The sequence below is a fragment of the Sminthopsis crassicaudata genome, chromosome 1, assembly GCF_048593235.1.
Source record: "Sminthopsis crassicaudata isolate SCR6 chromosome 1, ASM4859323v1, whole genome shotgun sequence".
NCBI lineage: Eukaryota > Metazoa > Chordata > Mammalia > Dasyuromorphia > Dasyuridae > Sminthopsis > Sminthopsis crassicaudata.
In genome coordinates this window covers 414,933,979-414,956,245 of record NC_133617.1, presented here as the reverse complement: position 1 = coordinate 414,956,245, position 22,267 = coordinate 414,933,979, and the positions used below count along the sequence as shown (strand labels likewise).

The following is a 22,267-nucleotide window of genomic DNA, read 5'->3' as shown; positions in this document are numbered from 1 at the left end:
ACATTCTTTGATCCAGAGATAATGCTATCAGGAAAAAAAAAGTGAATTATGTATAGAGGGAAAGGACACACATGTATGAGAATATTTATGGCAGTGCTTTCTGTAGAGTGCAAAGAGTGACATCCTAGGATAACTAGTGACTACTTGTGTTAGTTCTATAACATTAAAGGAAATCACTAAGGAAATCCTTATCTATAAAAAGAAAAGGTTAGTGTAACATGCCCTCCCAGCATTACCAGTCTGTCCTAGGCCCAACAGAGTACCTTTGACAACTGACCTTTGCAGTGTCAACTCTACCTGGTTCGCCTCCTCTGAGGCCTTCAAAGGTCTCTGACCATGATCTCTTGAATCTATAGTTTAATAACCAGTAGCACACTCAAGAACAGCCACGTGTAATCTTAAAAGCCTTCATTATACCTATTCACATAATGCCCTGACTTGTTAGTTCCCTAGTGAACACCTGGTCTGAAGACCCACGTATTCACTACCAAACTCCTTACCTCTCTGGGCTATCCATCAGCTTGGCTCAGCTACCCCAGGCTAGGGAGCCAGGTTAAAGAGAGCGACTGCTGTCTGCAGTGGGCTTATAAAGGACCTGTGAGGTCACACACACAGCCAATCAGCGAGAGAGCCGTCACCCATTACAAAGCTATCTCAATATGGCCAGGATCCCACCCACAGGGCAGTCCTACATCCACAGAGATTACTTCTGGGCCACTCAATCTCCTATTGCACTGTGCCCGCCCATTTAAAGGATCCTTACAGGTTAAACTAAATATTCATCCTCAAAGTCCCTTCCAGATCTTGTGGTTCAGTGGATAGAGCACCAGGCCTGGAATTAGGATGATTCAGCTTCATGAGTTCAAATCTGATCTCAGACTACTGAAAAACTGTGTGACCCTAAACAAGACACTTAACCCAGTGTAATGGGATTCATGGGATTGTTATGAGGATAAAATGAGATAATATTTATTTATTTATTTATCTGAGGCTGGGATTAAGTGACTTGCCCAGGGTCACACAGCTAGGAAGTGTTACGTGTCTGAGACCAGATTTGAACTCGGGTCCTCTTGAATTCAGTGCTGATGCTCTATCCACTGCGCCACCTAGCTGCCCTGAGATAATATTTATAAACACAGCATAATGCCTGGTACATAATAGTACTTAATAAATTCTTCTTTTCCTTCTTCCTGCAAAGTGTGTTTACTTCTATGGGTCATTACGGAAATCAAATGAGATAATGGATATAACATGATCTTGTAAATTGTAAAGAGTCCTGTAGTAGGAAATGCTAAAACACTCCAATTATCTTTGCCATAACTCCAAATGGGGTTGGACATGACTAAAAAACACCTCAAAGAACAACTATCTTTAAAATTCTATAGTTTCACCCAATCCCAAGCAATTTTAATGAGAAAAAGGGAATTAAAAAAATAGACATCCCCAAAGTCTTAGTTTAGTTTGCTTATAACTGTACTAAAATTTTTGGGGTACTTCACTTAAACTTAAGAGAAAAAGGGTTTCTCCTTCCTTTTGGTGAAGTGCTTTTTTCTGATTATCATTATATGGATCATTAAACTTCTAGAGAGTTTGGATGTATTGAGACAAATTCATTTAGGTAGGATTGAAGAATGGGACATAGGACTATATGCAAAGAGCTGAGACAGAGATAGAAGAAAACCCTATTTATACTGAAAAGCATACTATGAGTTATGGGTTTGTTGGGAGATGTTTGAAAGCTAATTGTCCAAGCAGGATAGTTAAGGTTGTATCCCTTCTGTGTTGTGTTTACTGACCCTGAGATACTGCCAAAAATCTTAAATGAATTGGGAATAACATTTGTATGCAAATATAGGCCAGGAGAGAGTAATACACAGGGTTGACTCACATTTAATATAGATATTTTTGTCTTCTTCTGGGTGAGTTTCCACATTAGGGCTTCCTGAAAATTATGATGTTTTTATAGGAAACCATGACATGACAATGTTATTTCTTCCTCTAATGAGGACATAACCTTGTTCATTTACTTTTTCTGAAGTGTCAGCTAACTGCCTTTTAAACACATAAAAATTAAGTCACTGAGACAAATAGTTACTATTCCTCTGGAGTGGTTTGATTTTTGGGTTTGAGGTTTTTTTCTCTTAGGAGAATAAGAGATTAAATTGGTTGAGATGATGATGAATGATTAATAAGAATGGGATCCAGCAAGGGATCATGGTTAGAAACTTGGCTTTAGAGTCAGGAATATCTGGTTTTAAACTTTGTGACCATATGAAAGGGTCACAAGCTCATAGCACCCCATCTGCTCTCTAAGGCTATAAGAAGGTAACCCTTGTTACCTTTGGGTTCTTGGGTGAGTGATTTAACATTTAACATAGTTTAACATTTAACATGGGCCTCCGTTTCTTAATTGACAAAAGGAGGGAGTTGGACTGCCTGATCTCTAATGTTACTGTCTGGATCATTGGGGGAAGTTTCTACCCTGGGAATTCTTTGGACAAATGATCACAGGTTGCGAAATTACAGGGACCATAGAAATCTCCTAGTTTTAACTCACTGATTTTTGTAACTAATGAAGTACAGTTTGCAGTAAATACTAATCTACTTTTTCTCCATCTTGAAATTTAAGAAAACTTTTATTCTTTTGGCATATATTTTATTCTTCATAATTTCTCAGAGATTATAAACAATGATTCAATAATCATGTCTCTTTCATTATACTGGGATGTAATTCCTCTTTGCCAAGAAAATAGCTCTCATTTATTACTGCTGAGCAATCTTATTATTTCCTTGCCAGGATTGTACTTCAGTTCCCTCTAGACTGAAAGTTCATAATATTGACTTAGAAGGGAAAAAATTGCATTCATATTTTCACTAATCTCTAACTGAAACTTAGCATTTTTTCAATTGATTAAAAACATCAATTCTGAGAAATGGTCCATTAGCTTTACCAAACTATCAAAGAGCTGGAGATACACATATATAAAGGTTAAGAACCTTTGCTGTGGTCTAAGTCTGTTCTAATCTTTATAATCTAAAATCATTCTCTTTGATGAAAAAAAATAAACAGAGAAGTTATATATTTTAGCTTCCTTCTAATATAATGCTGGAGAAACTGAGGCAAGATAGAGATTAGAGAGTTTTTAATATTTCAATAATGGAGAATTTCAAGGAGTAAAACAGGATCCATTTTGAACCCAGCCAGCTGGATTGGACTCTTGTCTCAAAGTATCCAGCAGGGAGTGAGGGATTCCTGGGATTCTTATAGGGCTTCAGCGGTAAGGGACACAAAGGCAAGGTAGGGGTAAAGCACTGGTGAGTGGGAACTTCCAGAAATGGACCAAAAATTCGGTTCTGTTAGGTTGGGGGTAAGGAAGGATCATAAATCTAATAAGTAGGGAGGACTAGGAGCCAGGACGTCTAAGATAGAAGATATGCCCTCCTAACTTGAGATAAACCATAGGCATTTTATGATTCTTCTCAGTCCTAATGATCAGGAAGCAGAATTGCCACCAGGAAATTTGAGGCAGAACAATTCAGGGAAACTGAAGTAGAACAATTCAAGTAAACTGAGGCAGAAAAATTCAGGAAAATTAATGCATGGAAATTGAGGCATAACACTAGCATGTGTTAAATATCATTCCATCCATTCCAACTCGGTGAACATAGTCTTTGTTCACTTCCAGGTTTAGAACATTTCTAAAAAGCTATTGTGTGTTATTTTACACATTTTCCACAAGCCTTTCTCATGCTACTCTTTTAATTTCATGGTATTTGTATTTATCCTTAGTTATAATCTCTTCTTGGCATGCTTTTTGTATGTACATTTTGATTTGAACTCATTAAAAAGCTTCTTGAATAGTCATTATTTTCTTTAAAAAATTTCTCTTTGAGGTAATTTATGTTTCTTTGTCAGGAGTTTCTTTTTTGAGATCCTCTAAGTCCTTTCCCTCTCCTCCAAAATCTCTTTTGGTATTCTTGCCTAGTAGTGGTGTTGTTAGATCAAAGGATATACATGAATTTGTAGCCTTTGGGCACAGATCATATCGTTTGATCATTTATCAATTGGGACATGACTTATTTTTTGCAAATTTGACTCAGTTCTCTCTCTTTGAAAAATGAGGTCTTATCAGAGAAACTTGCTTCAAAATTATTTTTACAATCATTATTGCTAATTGTATTTCTCCCCATTTATTCTTTCTTAATTCTATCCCTCCTCAAAAGTGTTTTGGTACTGACCTCTCCCTCCCCCCAATACGCCTTCTCTTTATCACTTTCTTCCCTCCTATATTCCATTCTTTTCCTATTTTCCTGTTAGGGTAAAATAGATTTCTATTCTTCTATTGAGTATGTGTGCTATTTCCTATTTGAACTAATTTTGATGAAAGTAAAGTTCATTCACTCCCCCTCTTCTTCCTTTCTTCCCCTCCATTGTAAAAGCTTTTTCTTGTCTATTTTTTTTTTTATGGCAAATAATTTGCACCATTCCACTTCTCCTTTTCCCTTTCTCCCAGCACATTCCTCTATCTTTATATATATACTACTTCTAACTGCCATAATGATGAGAAAGTTCTAATGAGTTACAAGTATAATTTTCTTATGTAGAAATGTAAACAGATAAACCTTATTAAGTCCCTTATGACATCACTTTCCTGATTACCTCCTTGTGCTTCTCCAGAGCCCAGTATTTGAAAATCAAATTTTATATTTAGCTCTGATCTTTTCATCACAAATGCTTGAAAATCCTCTATTTCATTGAATGACTACCTTTTCTTCTGAAAGATTATATTCAGTTTTGCTGGGTAGGTGATTCTTGGTTGTAGCCTAGCTTCACTGCTCTATAAAATATCATATTCCAATCCCCCTGGTCCCTTTCTGCTAAATTTTGTGTTATCCTGATTGTGGCTGCACTATACTTGAATGTTTCTTTCTAAATGTTTGCAATATTTTCTCCTTGACCTGAGAGTTCTTGGAATTTGGTATAATATCTTAGGGAGTTTTCATTTTGGGATATCTCTCAGAAGGTGATTGATGGATTATTTCAATTTCTATTTTACCTTCTGGTTCTAAAATATAAGGACAGTTTTCCTTGATGATTTTTTGAAAAATGATGTCCATACTCTTTTTTGGATCATGACTTTTCAAGCAGACCAATAATATTTAAATGATATCTCCTGGATCTATTTTTCAGGTCAGTTGTTTTTCCAATGAGTTATTTCCCATTTTTTCCCCTTTTTTCATTTTTTTTTTTTTTTGGGTTTTGTTTTATTGTGTCTTGATTTCTCACAAACTCATTAGCTTCCATTTGTTTAATTCCATTTTTTAAGGAATTATTTTCCTCAGTGAACTTTTGTACCTCCTTTCCCAATTGGACAATTTTGCTTTTTAAGGCAGTCTTTTCCTTATTATCCTTTTGCATTTCCTTTTGAACCACTCCCAATTCTTTTCCTGATTTTTCCTCTTTCTCTCTTACTTGATTTTCCAAATCCCTTTTGTGCTCTTCCCTGCTCTGAGCTCAATTCTTATTTTTCTTGGAGGCTTTGGATGTAGGAGTTTTGACTTTATTATCTTCTTCTGAGTGTTTGTTTTGATCAGTGTTCCAAGCTTCAGGGGTTTTGTGTGGGTTGGGAAAGTAAGTTAGGTTGACAAGATAATAGTCTCAGGAATTTGGCTTTTCTTTGTATGTGTGATAATTCTGTCAATAAAAAAGTATGGACTCTGTTAGAGTCCACAAGCATTCCTAACAATGTCTGCACCCCATCAGAAGGAGATAAATGCAAAATTTGCTCAATTAAAAAAAAAGATTCAAAAGTATTCATGATAAAAGTGACCTATTTGAAGGCTAAATCAAGGAGAAGAAAAATGGGGAATTATTAGGCTTCCCAAAAACTATTTAGAGAAAAATATGACCACTTAATCTTGGGAAATAATATAAAAAATTCAAGAAATATTAAAAAAAAACAGAAATAATTTTCAAACTGACAAAATTCACAAGTGCCAATAAGTATTAATTTAAATTTGAGTTTTATCAGCCACATTAGACTCCAAAATTATAATAGCAAGGATATGATCTTATAAGCAATAAAGAAGAAAGCCTGATATCAAAACCCAAATTTTTAAAGGTTTTTTTTTTTTTTTTTACAAATATGAATAATAAAAGAAGAAACTAATTATAAACTTAAAAATGAATTCTAGGACTTTCAAATCAATTTCCCTTCTAAAACCCCTCCTTTTTGGAAAATTAAATGAGTATTTAAATTTTGAGATGGCTTTGAGTAAATTAATGGAGTGAAGAATCAATCCTACAGATATTTTGTTATATAAAGTTAATAAGGGCATAAAGCCTATAGAAGAGACTTAAATTATTAAGCTAAGTGCTTTAATCAAGCTAAGGTATTTTATAACTGTGATTAACTAGTCCTTATCTCAATGCCATCACCATAGAGGAATTAAAAACAACAATGGTTTTGTTTTGGTTAACCACCTAATGACAGAAGCCTGGCTTGTTGGGGAGAAAAAGTAGGAAGGAAAGAATGAGTTGATTATAGGTGTTACACATAAAGAGAGAGAAAGAACAAAGGAGTGGGGATATGAGAGTAGAATTAGAAGAAATTAGAACAACATGCATCTGGAAGGAAAACTTTAGGTAATAATAACTGATGAACTTTCTCTGGTTACACAATATACATTTATATATTTACACCCATATATAGTGGCAAATATTGCAAATGACCTATGCTCTGGGTCCAAAATGGACATAGGAAGGGGAGGGAGTGGATTGCTTTTGGGAAATTTCAGGGTTCTTTAAAAGACTTCAAATTTCAGTCTGAAGCAAAAATCTAACTGTTTATTCTTCCATTGATTTAAGTCAGTGATATTACACTCAAATATAAATCATCTCCATAGCTGCATATTGAGTTAGAAAACTATAAGTTAACAGTATCTACATTGTGTTGTATTTAGTTTATCTTGTTAAATATGTTCCAGTTATAATTTAATCTGGTTCAGTCACACTTGAGAGTTTTGCAGACCTGAGAACTTGAGTCTGATGCCTCTTAATTTTAAGTCATGAAATACTGCAACATGACTTGAAATTGGGGATCATGTAAAGGATATTGGTGAGTATTGGAATAATTGGATGCTACAAATAGCATACAAAGGATCACAAAGGGAAAAAAGCATAAAGGATATCACCAAAGAAATGTATGGTAAAAAAAGAAGAGGGATAACTATTTTGGCATTGGCACAATGTCAAGAAAAAGTGAGGGAGGTGTCAGGCACATTGTGAGAACTACTGTGGCAAACTTATGGAAAGAGTTGTGGCACAGGCAGGTATAGATGGGTTGGCATCTGTATTTTTGGAGAAGGTACATACATCAATGAGATTATAAATCTATTATTGACATATTAGAGAAATAGATGACATTTACATAGAACTTTAAAATTTACAAAGCTCTTCTCATAAAACTTTGTGAGGTATGTTCTACAGGTATTATTCCTATTATATTGCTGATGGTAAGTGACTTGCTTATGGTCTACAGCTAGTACAAATCAAAGACTGTTTTAAACCATATTATTATCCACTTCAATTATCATTTCACTATATCTTGCTGCTTCTCAGCTACTTTGAAAAAAGTATTTAAAAAGCAAAACATAGGAGTTGTAGAAGAGTACTGGCAGAGGTGTCCTGGTAAATGATTAATAATTGGCTCTCTGGTGAAAAAAAAGTAACACATACTTTAAATAATCAGTATTGTTGACATTTTCTCTATCACTTTCTTAAGTCTAGATAATGAACAGAACAATAAATTAAGCCCTGATTTGTAATGTTCGGAAGTTTCTTGAGGTATAAATGCTTATACTTTGTTAATCTTTACACTTTGCTTTCATGTAGTCCCTTATGGATGAATAGAGAAAATGAGTTTTATTGATAGAGCTGTGAGATAATTAGCATCCTTAGAAGGCTAAATATTTGACAATAGAAGAATAGTAAATACTTTTTATGAAAGAGAAGAGAAATTCTTTACATCTCTTTCCCAAAGCCTATTTAGATATTTTTTAGATCTCAATGGCTAATTCCATAGACTCATGGTGGATTGATCCTATTTCTTTCAATGAAGTGGATGAAACAATAATATTATTAACACATAACATTTATATAACTTATATAATTTATTTTCTTGGGATGTGACAGTCCCTATTTTTATTGATGAGAAATTGAAGTTGACAGGCAAAATGATTTCCTTAGTTTCATATACCTAGTTGTATTTGGGGCAAGATTAGACTCAGGTCTTCTGAATTCTAGATCTAGTTTTACATCCAATACACAATATCTAACCATTCCTTTTCAGTTTGCTCTCTTTGTTCAATAAACAAATAACATTGATGGTCCCCTACCCTTATCTTGCTACATTTTTCTTTTAGTGACTGCATCAGTTTCCATAAATTTAAATTTTTATTGCTATCCATATTACTCTTAGATCTATATATCCATTCCTGATATCTCCTTTGGACTTCAGTCCTTCCCTCCATCACCAATTCCTAATTGGACATTTCACATAGCATATCCTAGAGACATTTCAAACTCAGTATGTTAAAAAAAAAGACCTCATTAGCTTCCCCTTCTTTTTTCCAAACTCTCCCAGTTCTGTCAAAGACATTCATTCTTACAGTCTTCAAAGTTCATAACTTTGGCATTATCCTAGACTTTTAATTCCCCTTCATCCCACATATTCAACCAGTTGCCAAATTTGCTTTTTCAACATGCTACTCTTTCCTATATTTACACAGCTGCCATTTTTAGTTCCTTATCATTTCTTGCTAGATTGTTGCAGTACTCTCCTCATTGGTCTTGATGCCTTAAATCTCTCTTTTACCCACTATAAATCTTCACACTGTTAATGCAGGGCTGACTTGTCAGTCCAGGCCATAATCAACTCCAGAATCTCCTTTTTTCCTCCAAGATAAAATATAAACTCTTCTGTTTAGCTTTTAAAGTTCTACACGGCTTGGATCTAATATATCAGCCTCACTGGACATTATTTCATATCCCACAATCTGTGAACCAGTTAAACTCACTTTTTCTCTTTTCTTCACGATCCACCATCCATCTATGTTTTTGCATTGACCAGGTCCCCTTCCTAGAATACACTCTCCTCCTCTGACTCATTGAATTTTCCTTCTTTTAAGACTGAGTTCATGTACTATTTTTTTACATGAAGCCTTTTCTCACCCCCTCAGCTACTAGTGAACTATTCCCTTCCATGATGTGTTCTATTTAATTACTTCGTATTTTTTCTTACATGTATATATATATATATATATACATGTTGTCTCCTTCATTAGAAGTAAAGTCATGAGTAGGGATTATTTCATTCTTTGTGTGTGTATTTGCAATCCTTAAGATAGTTTTTCATTCATTCATGTTTCATTCATCATTTAGATGATGCTCATCTTTTTAGGGTTAAGTTTTTTGGTGTAAGCTGATATCTTTTATTACCCTTTAGGAAATTATATTTTAAGATGTTTAGAGATGAAGCAGCCACATCTTGAGTGATCCTAAGTGTTTTCTTGGTAATTGTGTTGCTTTTTTCCTGAATGCCTTCATTACTTTTTCTTTGACATGTAAGCTCTGGATTTTTTCTGCTTCAAAGATATCTGGGTCCAGTGGCAAGATATAGATCAGGGTGATTGGATGTTTGACCTTGATTGACCTCTCCCTGGATCACCTGAGGTTCTGAGCTGACCATTAACTCCTAGGGTTTGGTCTTCCTAGATCTTTGAAGTTCAGAGCAGTGGATACCAAGGGTGCACCTTGTTAGCTCAGGACATGGTAATGGGAACCCTTGGATCTTTGTGTGTCCTTCCTCTGCCATGTCCTCATAAATAACTTTTGCTTCCTTGGATGGGTCCCATTACAAGCTTGTAATGATTCTCAGATTTTCTCAGGGGAACTCTGTATTCTTGTTACATCCAGAAAGAGAACTTAGTAGACTACATTTGTGTCTGTCCCATTTCTTGTTACTCTGAAGACTGGGATTGTTTGCCTAAACTAGTAGCTCCCTTACTATTGATTGTGGGCTCTTTTGTGCACTTCTGGAGTGGAAGAAATCACTTATAGTTGCATTGGATTTCTTGATTGTTATTCTGTGTAGTGTTGTTTTCAAGTTTTTGTAGAAGTCTCTAGATAAATTCTTGTACAGTATGTGAAAGATTATGAAAAGATCATTAAGAGATATCAGGTGGTATGTCATTAATTAATGAAAATGATATCACTGAAGGCACCTATTATATTTGTAGACAAGATGTTCTTTATTGCCATCGACAGAGAATATTGAGCTGAATGGACTGTAAATTTGACTCAGAATATGGCATATATACATATATACATCAAAAGCAGGAAAGATATCTGGATCATTTTTATTACCTGAACCACAACTTTATCACATATTTTTTATATTCATTAAAGGTATAATAAATTACCAAGAATGAAAATATAGGTTATGTGTCCTTGGTATTTAAGATTTGGCTATTGCACTTTATTTGGGAAGAAATGGACTCATTTTGTAAAATCTGCCTTTTTTAGCTGAGAATTGCCTTTTTTAAATTGTTAGACTCTTTTAAGGCTTTAAGGGAGGATCAATGCTTGAAACTTTGTCATAATTTTTTTAACTTATGTGAGTAGAAAAACATCCTAATTGATGCCATCTGGACTGAAAGTCTCACTAATTGGGCTGTTCACATAACTGGACTCCTGACTTGCCTCCAGCTGGGAGTTCAGTTCCAGAATGAGTAACCCTGAGTGTTCATGCTTAACTCACAAGGAAAATCTTGACTCCTGTTCTCGATTTTGATATGGATCAAAGCCAATGTAGAAGATGGATGTATATGTAAACAGGAGAAAGGGAAAAGCATTTATTAAATATCAATTATGTTCCAGGTACTGTGACAAGTGCTTTACAAATATTATTTTATTCAAACCTCTCAACAACTCTTGGCTATAGGTGATATTATGATCTACATTTTATAGTTGAAGAAACTGAAGCAGATAGAGGTTAAGCTTCTTGCCTAGGGTCAAGACATAGTAAATAACTTCTCTTATTTGATTTCAAGATCCTTTTCCAGAATTCTGTTTTCTTGCCTTCTTTAAAAGTTCCTTTTCTCTTTCCTCACATCCTTGTCTTTTGCTTCTTTGTCTTCACAATGGCACCATCACAAAAAGATTAGAATTCATAAATGATTAGAAAAGGACTTAGGATCTATAATTTATTCATTAAGAGCCAGAAGATTTTCTTCTCTCATGAATTAAAATGGGAAAGTACTTATAGATCCAAGATTGGAAGCCGAGACTCAGGGTTTTTGAAAAAAATTTTTGCTTGAATCATGTAAAAGTGAAGGCAATTTTGCATCTCTGGAGTTGATATAAATTTAGCTCTTTCTAGTTGCATCTGATGCAGAAGTTGGTATGTTATATCAAATTCGTGAATTTGATATGAAAAAAAACCAAATGAATTGAGATTTTTTTGTTTTCTTATGAAGACTAAATATTCCTATTTATGAGATCTGCTTTTATTTTACTTTTGTGTCACATCATAGCTTAGGCATAATTCTGAATGCTCAAAGCTGGTGGAACATAAGCTCTAACAGTCCTCTTAATGTTCAGAGGCTTCTCCCAATGTACACCTGTGTGTCTGTCACTGGAGGATTAACCCAATTAAGTTTATATTGGCTCACGAATGGCATTGGATGGTCCCTCAGTGGTGGTAAATTGTTTTTGATCCAAGAAACTTGAGAGATCTCCTGTTATAGTTAATATTTAGGGCACTGGATGTCAATTTAGTGAGACAAGTTTAAATACTGCCTCAGACACTTATTAGCTGTATCACCCTGGGTAAGCCACTTAACCTCTCAGTATCTAAGTTTCCTCATCTATTAAAATGAAGGAGTTGGGTTGGATGTCTCCAAGTTATTTCTCATCTCTAAATCTACAATTTTATTGTTCCTATAAACTAACAACAATAAAAATTAAAGGACACAAGGTTGTAATCATCCTTAATGTAAAACGTATCAAATTAAACCATAAATCCATGAAGTATTAAAGATGTACTTTTATCCTCTAGTGTTACAAATCAGTTTTCTCTCTTAAATCTACCCCAAACAGATTCAGGATCATACCAACTGATTATAGTTCCTAGTGGGGAGGGGACAGAGAAATTATGAAAAGATCTTATTTTTATATATTCTATACCCTTATTGAGGCAGCTGGAATGATTCTGAGGGTTCTTGTGAACTGAATGCTTTCTATTCAGCTATTTTATGAGCATATTTTCTAACTAAATGTAGCTTCATTTATGTGTTCATTATTCAATTTCTGGTGTTCTTCCTTTATGAAATCTGGATATCAAAGAGTTGATCAGAAATATGATATGGTACATTGGAAAGAATTTTTGAAATTTTTTTGCATTTTTAATTTTGAATTCAGAGGACTCAAATTCATATACAATTTCTGACATTTGTTTGACTTTGCACAATTTGCTTAACACTTTTGGGCATATAAATGAGAAGGTTGAATTTAATGGTCCTGTAAGTCTTTTCTAGTTACAGCTCAATAATCATATGATCTTAGCAGTGATTTAAAAGCAAAAGTTTATCATGAAAGGAAACCTAATATGGAATGAAACGTAGACTTCAAATATGGTCATTGTGGATTGATTTGTTTTGCATAACAGTTATAAGGGAGGACTTCTATTGAGAGAAAGGATGTGGATTAGTTAGTGGGTAGTTATAGACATGGGAAAAAAAGAGAATCACTAAAACATTTTCTAAAATGGAAGAAGAAGATGAGGAAGTAGATGAAAAAGAGACAATGCTGATGATGGCATTGATAACTAAGCAGGAATAGATTACTATTTTTCGTACTCCCCTGTTCCTGTTCTCAACCTTTTGTGGCATTATAGAGTGTGAGGACTGATTTGATGCTATATGTTTTCATACTGATAGATTAAAGAAACAAAGCTAAAAGATTTGTGTATACTATGGAGGATCCACAAAAATATTGACAGAGAATACACAGTTTGCTGAGACTTCTATAGGAGAGTTGAACCTAAGATATTTTATGAATGAAAAACATTACTATAACTCTTCCATTTCCAAAATTTTAGTCTTTGTATGACTAACTTTATTTAGAAAAATCCTTCTTTTAATAATGTTTATACATAAATAGATTATTTAGCCATGGGATTGAAATAGGAACTGGATTTTGAGTTAAAAGTCCTGGCTTCAAGTTACCACCCTGTAATGTGACGTGTGATCTTGGGCAAGTGACATGACCTCTCTGAGTTTAATTTTACTTGTCTCTAAATTTAAGGGGTTGGATTAAGTGACTGCTGAGGTCCTTTCCAAGCTCTGAAATCATAATTATACGATTATTCTTAGGATTCACTCATTCCATTTTCCTACAGCTTGATTTTAAGCATCATCCATGTTGACATATATGTCATATGCAGTGATATTTTGTTCCACACAGTGACCAGATTAAATCTTAAATGGGCTTTTTGTACAGTTCATTTGTAGATGTTAGATTGGCACTCAGGGCAGGGGAAGAGGTGGATGTGGACAAGTTGGGGGAAAATTACTTTTTGATGTCCCTTTGCTTAAATAAAGAAACCTGAGCCATATAGTCAAGAGTCATGTATTTGCTGACTGAAAATGCATGTATTTTGCATTTGCTTTGGGCTTCCTCTCATACATTTTATTTGATTTTTATTTTTTGGGTTTTGTTTTGTTGAGTGCAATGCCTGTGATTACTCAGCTAATCATCTCATAGGCTAGTCTATAAGACAGCCTTTCCTGTGTTTGAATCCATGTTTTTTGCTGCTGTTCTCATGCTTTTTCTTTATAATGTTTCAGCTCATCCACCATATACCATGTGCTTTAGAGTGAAATTCTACCCACACGAACCTTTGAAGATTAAAGAAGAGCTTACCAGGTATTTTTTGTTTGTTTGTACATTTAATTCACACCCTTCATAAGACAGGGGCTTATTTGTTTCGCTGCCAGGTTCTCCTTAGATTTGTGGTGAAATGTGCCGAGCCACACGTTCAAGCTTTTAGTTTTCCCCTAATACTTAATTGTCTCTGAATTTTTAAAACAATTGTCTTTGGTGGTGTAATTAAGCCACACAAATGAACAGTGGCTTAAGGGGGAGGTGACCTTAGAAAACAGCTTCCAATGGGTTACTAAAAATAATAAGAAGAATGTTTTCAGTGTGGAGGGCAAAGCAGAACAGCAGGAACTCGAGAGCATCCATGAAGAACTAAACCATTCCTAAAGGAAAAAAAAGATTGACAGCAAAAGCAGCTTTCTTCATGCTAGAATAAACTTTCTAAACAAATCCTTCTACTTTATCCTTGCTTCTATCTCTGGTTCCTACCTGGTATAATGACGATTCCTCTCCAAATGGCAAGCCTCTGTCAAACCTTTCATAGAAGGACCTGCAAGGGCCTTGCTCCTAATACTTTCACTAGCTCCAGGTCCATATCCTGTCCTGTAGTAATAATTCTGGACTTGGCTACAAGTTGGAGAATATGTGTTTATCCCAACCTTTTTAATATAAGAAATCCAAGCCCCCAATTTTAAACCTCTGCTTTTTACCACAATGTTTCTGAAAACCTCTCTAGAAAGTGGATCTCTGTAAAGCACCCTTTATTTTCACATAGAAGCAATGTTGTCATTAGGGGACTGTCTTACTGACCAAGGTTTTAAGCATAAAATGGAATCATAAAATTAATTATGCTTATAACATAAATACAGCAAAGATAAATCATTGATAAGTTACATGTTTATTATAAAACCATATAAATTACAAAATGATTGTACAATTTGATAAATTAAAAATGATTATTTACAAATATACTGCATACACTTATTATAAGGGGAGCTCAGAAGAACACATATTGCATATAAAAAGCATTGGTATTATAGCAAAAATTTTATTAAGATGAGTATTTTACATATAAATGATTTTGATTAACTAATTTTGCTTACTTTCTAAGACTTTAGAAAGCCTTTGGAGATGATCAGTACATTCCAAATCTCTTAAGAGTGTCCCATTTTCTTTTATTTTTCCTTCTATACTAGTGTAACTCAGTGACTAGTTGGTTAAAATATTGAATATTTTTATTATCAAGCCCTATTTCTTCTCTTTCCTCTCCTCCTCCTTTGGCAGCAATTCTGTGTGTGAAAACAAGGAGACAGCATGGTGTAGAGGAAAGTGTTGGGATGGGCATCTCTCCCCAATCCTTTCCTATTCTTTTTAATTCTGCTTTTGTTTTTGGATAGTTTAGTTTTTTTTAGTAATCCTGAGGAAGGAAGAGATAGAAACAAATCAGTTAATAATTCTGACATAATAGTAAAAATTACAATTGCTTATTGTACCAAAGCCTACCCTATTTGTGTTTCATCTTTGGCTTGGATGTTTGGTTCTTTCCCTTTCCAGTATTCAGTGAAAAATGGTTAAAGGTTGATTATAGCAATCAAAGAAGTAAGTGGTAATGACTGGTTTCCTTTAACCCACTGTTTGTGGAACACATGCCAGATAAACTGGTCTTTTTTAGAGTGTACAAATCAAGTTGATAAACCTCTGCCCATTTGAGGCTTCTGAAGTGTATTGATGTACTAAGAATGAGGTGGTGAAATACTCTTATAACTTCTATTTTCAATTTTATGTATATTTAAATAGAAAGCAGTGTGCTTTAACTTAAGCCAATCAAGAAATGATGTTCATTTAGTGGAGTCCTTGATATCTGCATATATGCATATATATATATTATACATATCTTTCACAAACATATGTATGTACTTAAAAAGGAGACCAATACCAGTCACCTTGACCTTTGTCTTGCCACTGGAGGCAAGACAACTCTGGAGGAGAAATTGGGGCTGATGGCTTTTCACAGTTCTGCATCACCTAAATCCCATTCCTCTGCCAGTCAAGACATTAGATACCATTGGTTCTTTTTGAGAACAATGGACAATTTGTGTGTCCATTAAACACATAACGCTATAAATGTATACTTAACCTGTTAAAAGTACATACACATTGCTACATGTACACATAACATGTATGTGTTTGAGTAGACTAAAATAATATAAGATATATGTATGTGACTATATGCTCATATGTATACATGTATTAAATACCTCCTAAATCAACACCATTTTCCAATGGTATTCTCAAATTATAGTATGTATGTGGCATGTATTTATGTGTTTTAATAGACATGAAAGGCAATTTGTTAAAGTTCAACAAGAGTGAGCCAACTAGAAGAAAAATATTTCAGATCCATATTTTTTATTTGACCCCAGTTGTTTTTGAAAAAATTACAGTAGACATTTAATTAATGTATCTTTTTTTTTTTTGTAATTGCAACAAAAAAGTTAATACATTTTACTGTCTCTACCATTTGTTAGGAGATATCTTTTCTTTGATTTTCCACTATTTAAGACTATCTTATCTGGTAAAGCATAACATTAGTGAGCTTGGGGTGGTTTTTAAAAATGAACATATATTTCATTTCTCTTAGCTTATTCATTTGCTCATAATTATTCTAGTAGGTATTTTTGGGGTGAGAAGAGAAAGGGCTAGATAATGAACTTAATGTTTGAGAGATATTTGCATTTCTGCAAACTAATCTTTTTTTGATAATAATAAAAAGATTAATTCATTGACAATTCATTGAATAATTACTATGGAAAAAACAAATTCCAGTGGAAAGTTGGTTGGTTGTGGAGCTTCGTATTCTAAAAGGAGCAAAATGACATCACAGACTATATGTCTGACTATCACTTATCTGACTAATATGAACTCAGAAGGCTATATACACATTGGGCATGTAAACAGTGGAAAGAACACTGAATTTATAATTAAGGGTTTCCGTTATATCATTTTCCCTTCCTTTATGACGGTACAAATCACTTAGTTTCTCTGGACATGAATTTTTTTTTCATCTGTGAAATGAAGATATTTAGGTTTTATATTAAATCTATGCTATTACATAAATAGAACTATAGTACGTTGAAGGGATGTATAGATTTATGTAATCTAGTTTCTTCCCTCCAGTACTATATGATTGTAGTAGATTGTAGAGATTAGATAAGTCCATAAAAACAGTTATATTTTACTTTTGTTAAATATTTTTCTTGAATATTAATGATATTAATTTTTTATGGAAATGTGATTAAATGAAAGATTGATGGGTTTGGATAGAGCAATACTATTTAATAGAAACTAACTACTAGTTAGTCTTTTTCATGTAGCATATAATCTGGAAAACACTTCACTATTCTTTGCTGAAGTAAGTATGTTGAGAAGATGAAATATTGGGCGATATTGTGAATCAAGGGAATCTTGTCCCTTTTTACAGGTGAAAAAGTGCTGTGTATCAATCAAATCAGTATAACTGTCACAATTCAAAAAGAAGTAGAAACTACAAACAAGTTAAATTCTTATGATTTGAAATGTTAATATTGAAAGCATATAGTTTTGCATATTTGTAAAACAATTTACTACTTTATAAAGATTTAAATGAAAACTTAAAAATAAACATGGCAATTTAACAATATTTATGTACATTTGGATCATCATTAAGGATAAATATAAATACACCATTAAAATCTCTTAGTACTAAGGAAAATGATCAAAAGGAGCAGATTTAAGATGATAGAAATAACTATAAAGAGTGGAAAAGACTTATTTGCTTTGATGAATAAAAGACTAGACTTTTTACATTTTTTATTCCCTTTTCTATAATCTTCATAAAATTTTAGTTTCCTTACTGAACATTCTCCTATTATACTATTGTTTCTTTTAAATTTTGTAGAATTATTAAAATCAAAAGTATGTGTTGTATTTTCCTTTCTACTACTAATTAGAATACACAAACATATTTTGGATAGAGAATCAATGTTAATGATGAAAGAGTTGTTTATGACAGATCTTAATAATATTATTTAAATCTTTACATAAGTGATTTTATTAAGGTAAAAAAAAAAAGAGTTCTGATTTTACTAAGGGCTTTCAGTTTGGAAAATCTTTCCTTCAATGCAGTTCTACTTTTGATCTGCAATTTATAGTGTTAGAACTTGTAGGTACTGAGAATTTTGATTTGCTCCTGGTCCCATAGCTAGTAGATATCAGAGACAAGACTTAAACTGAAGTTATCCTGACTTCAAGGCTAGTTTTTTACCCACTGCACCTGTTGCCATTTTTTTTATTATAAAATTGAACATATTGTCCCCAAATCCATTTATAAATAGATGAGAAGTTCCAAAATTCAGTGTGCAATGTGAAATATATAGGAATCCATGAGTTGTATTTAGAGAACACGTATGAGCAATATATGTATTGTTAATTTATTGTTATCATTGTAAAAGTTTGTGTTACAAGAGCAGTGTGACAATCCTTATTTATCAAGAAAATTATGTGAAATATCAATAATAATATAAAATTGATTTTAACTGCAAAATTGATAAAAAGAAGGTAATTCTATTTGTGTTCAAACATATTAATTCATCAGGAGATAATTTTTGACTTTCTAATGCATGTGATATGGGTTGGTTTTATCTTCTTGAGACTTAGAAGAACACATTTGAAAATTTTCAGTGTTTAGGGTCAATTTGTTTGACTTTGGGCAAGCAATTTAATCTGTTTGGTACTCACTCTCTTACTTTGTAAGAAAAGGAAATTGTAGTTGAAGACCTTTAAGGGCCCATGAAATTCTTAAGTCGTATCTATGACTAAAGAGGAAGGATGCATTGTTTTGGAATAGAGAATATTCTGCATCAAATTGTGCTTCTTCTGAATGCTAAACATCTTGCTTCTCATTAGAATTAGAATTATATCTGTCCAGAAAGGAGATTAAGGAGTAGAATGTGATTATTAAATAGAATGAAAAACTGCCAATTAGGTGTGCTTAACATTTTAGAATTAGAACATTCTGCATTTTATTACTCAATTCTTCCCCAGAACTTTGTGGATGACTGACATTTTGGTTAGTCCATCCAAGGTAATTTACTTGTGAATGAAAATGCTATAATTATGTTGTTCCACAGGGGCCATGTGAGGATTGAGGAGAGGAATTGTTGAGAAACTCCTAAAAGGTTTGAGTTGATGAAAAGAAATAAGTGCTAAGTTTCATCAAATTATTGTGATAATGAATATTTTCAAATCAAGAAGCAATATATGCTCTCTCACTTTTACTTCTATAAATGACATTTTTAATATATAAGGAGATATAGAACAAGGAGATTTGTGCTTTTGCACTTTCCCAAAGGTATATACCATCATCTTGGAGAATATCCAGTGTAGTGTTCAAATTTAAGAATTCTTTAAAGATGGAGAGGTTTTCCATACGCTCTTGTTTGCATGTAATATCATCTGGATTGCATCAATCCCTGGGACATTTTTGAATATCCCAAATGAATTCATAATTACTCAAGAGTTTGGCCTAATTAAATAGATACTGTTAAAGTCAAATAGCTAAAGAATGAGTGTTGTTGAGACTATGATATTCAAGTGAATGGGTGGAGTTGGCTCATATGTTCATAAATCTTAGACAAACACAACAGATATACTATGAGCTCATAATCACAGAATTAAACAAGAAGAGGAGAACAGTCAGCTGGGTTGCTTTTGAGAAATTATGTGGCATCTTGCACAATATCTATATATCTATATCTATCCATGTATTTATGTATCTATATGTATGTATTTTTCTGAAACAAAAAGTCTAAATAATAGTATTCTTCTGGTAATGTTATTATGGCTAACACAGTTATAGGATATCACAGCCTTAGAAGAAATAAAGTTGGGGATCCTCCAAAAGATAAGAGAGCAAGTTCTTGTTGGACATGAATAGGCTGTAACATACTACCAATCAAAAATAATGTAAGAGAAGAAAGAGGCTTGGGATGTGCCAAAGTGGAAAAAATGATGAATTTAGAGTCAGGATCTGAGTACTCACTATCTCAGGATCTTGTATTGCTCACCCGTAAAGTGTGAGTGTGGGTTTAATGATGTCTCAGGTAACTATGATCCTATGTGGTGAAACTGAAAGATAATCAACAGACAGTTGTATATTCCACTCAGATTCATAAATGCCAATAAAGGTGAGGGAATTCCCTTCCCTTTGTCCACATACCTCCTCCCCTATTATGTTGAGTGCAAGAATTCACAGGAAGACAAGGACAAGAGTCACCTAGAATAAGAAGGGGCCTAGATAGATTGTATCCCAGGTATCAAATTAAAGTTGCTTTTACTCTTCATTGAGTTTTCAATTTTTCTTTAATGTTTAATTATGCAAATTAACAGCAGATTGGCATGATGGATGGAGAATTAACTCCTGTTAGGATGACATGGGTTAAAGACCTGATTCTGACACATACTAGTTGTGTCTTCTTGGGTAAATCTTTTAATTTCATGCTTAAGGCATCTTTCTAAGACTAAGTTGCCCATATATATTGAATGAATGAATTTCCTCACTACAAGCTCCCTCCACCAATGAGATCATAGCTCTGTACCAAATTTTTTTGGCCCCAAATTCCTTCCTTTTCCACTGATCTGAGAGGTAGACTATCCGTTGTTCTTCTAATTTGCTTATAGTATCACTTTTTATGTCTAAATCATGAACCTATTTTTACCTATCTTGGTAAAGGTGTGGGTCAATGCCTAGTTTCTGCTATACTGATTTCCAGTTTCCCAGCAATTTTTGTCAAATAGTGACAAAGCTTTGAGTTATCAGATACTAGAGAACTATAGTCATTGACTGTTGTGTTTTGTGAACCTAACCTATTCCACTGATTGGCTACTCTATTTCTTAACCATGCCAAATGGTTTTGATGACTGCTGCTTTATAATATAGTTTTAGATCTGGTACAACTAGACCATCTTCATTTGCGTTTTTAAATTTCCTTGAAATTTTTAACCTCTTGTTCTTCTAGATAAACTTTGTTATTATTTTTTATAGCTCTGTAAAATAATTTCTTAGGAGTTTGGTATGGCACTGAATAAGTAGATTAATTTAGGTAGAATAGTCATTTTTATTATATTAGCTCAGCCTACCCAAGAGTACTTGATATTCTTCCAATTGATTAGATCTGACTTTATTTGTGTGGAAAGTGTTTTGTAATTGTGTTCATATAATTCCTGATACTTTCTTGGCAGGTAGACGCTTAAATATTTTATATTATCTACAGTAATTTTAAGTGGAATTTCTCTTTGTATTTCTTGCTGCTGGACTTTGTTGGTAATATGTAAAAATGCTGACGATTTAGGTGGATTTGTTTTGTATCCTGCAACTTTGCTAAAGTTGTACAATTGTTGCTAGTCACCTTTTAGTTGAATCTCCAGAATTCTCTAAATAAACCATCATGTCATCAGCAAAGAGTAATAATTTAAGTTTCCCCATTACCTACTCTAATTCCTTTAATTTTTTTCTTCTCTAATTGCTAATTCTAATACAATAGGGAATAGTAATGGTGATAATAGGCATCCTTGTTTCACCCCTGATCTTAATGTGAATGGGTCTGGTTTATTCTTATTACATGTGCTGCTTGCTGATGGTTTTAAATAGATGCTACTGATCATTTTAAGGAAAACTTCATTTATTCCAATACTCTCTAGTGTTTTTAATAGGAATGGGTGTTGGATTTTGCCAAATGCTTTTTCTGAATATATTGAGATAATCATATAATTTCTATTAGTTTAGTTATTGATAGAGTTAATTATGCTAATAGTTTTCCTAATATTGAAACAGCCCTGCATTCCTGGTTTACATCTTACTTGGTCATGGTGTATTATCCTGGTGAAAATTTGCTGTAATATTTTTGCTCATATTTTACTTAAGATTTTTGCATCAATATTCATTAGGGAAATTTGTTTATACTTTTCTTTCTCTGTTTTGACCCTACCTGGTTTAAGTATCAGCAGTATAACTGTCTCATAAAAGGAATTTGGTCAGACTCCTTTTCCCATTTTCCCAAATTGTTTGCGTAATATTGGAATTAATTATTCTTTAAATATTTGGTAGAATTCACATGTAAATCCATCTGGTCCTGGAGATTTTTTCTTAGGGATTTGATTAATAGCTTGTTCAATTTCTTTTTTTTTTCTAAAATGGGACTATTTAAGTAATTTATTTCCTCCTCTATTAATCTGGGCAAAATATTTTTTGTAAGTATTCATTCATTTCACTTAGATTATCAGATTTAT

At 33.3% G+C, this 22,267-nt stretch overlaps 1 protein-coding gene across 4 annotated transcripts in view; it reads left to right on the top strand.

The window, feature by feature from the left end:
- The window catches only part of FRMD3 (FERM domain containing 3), a 306,895-nt gene that overhangs the window by 186,132 nt on the left and 98,496 nt on the right, over window positions 1–22,267 (top strand). For all 4 annotated transcript variants that reach the window (XM_074280139.1, XM_074280138.1, XM_074280141.1 and 1 more), the window contains one exon: window positions 13,909–13,987. In XM_074280139.1, the coding sequence (XP_074136240.1) occupies window positions 13,909–13,987 (79 nt within the window). The remainder of the gene's footprint in view (window positions 1–13,908; window positions 13,988–22,267) is intronic.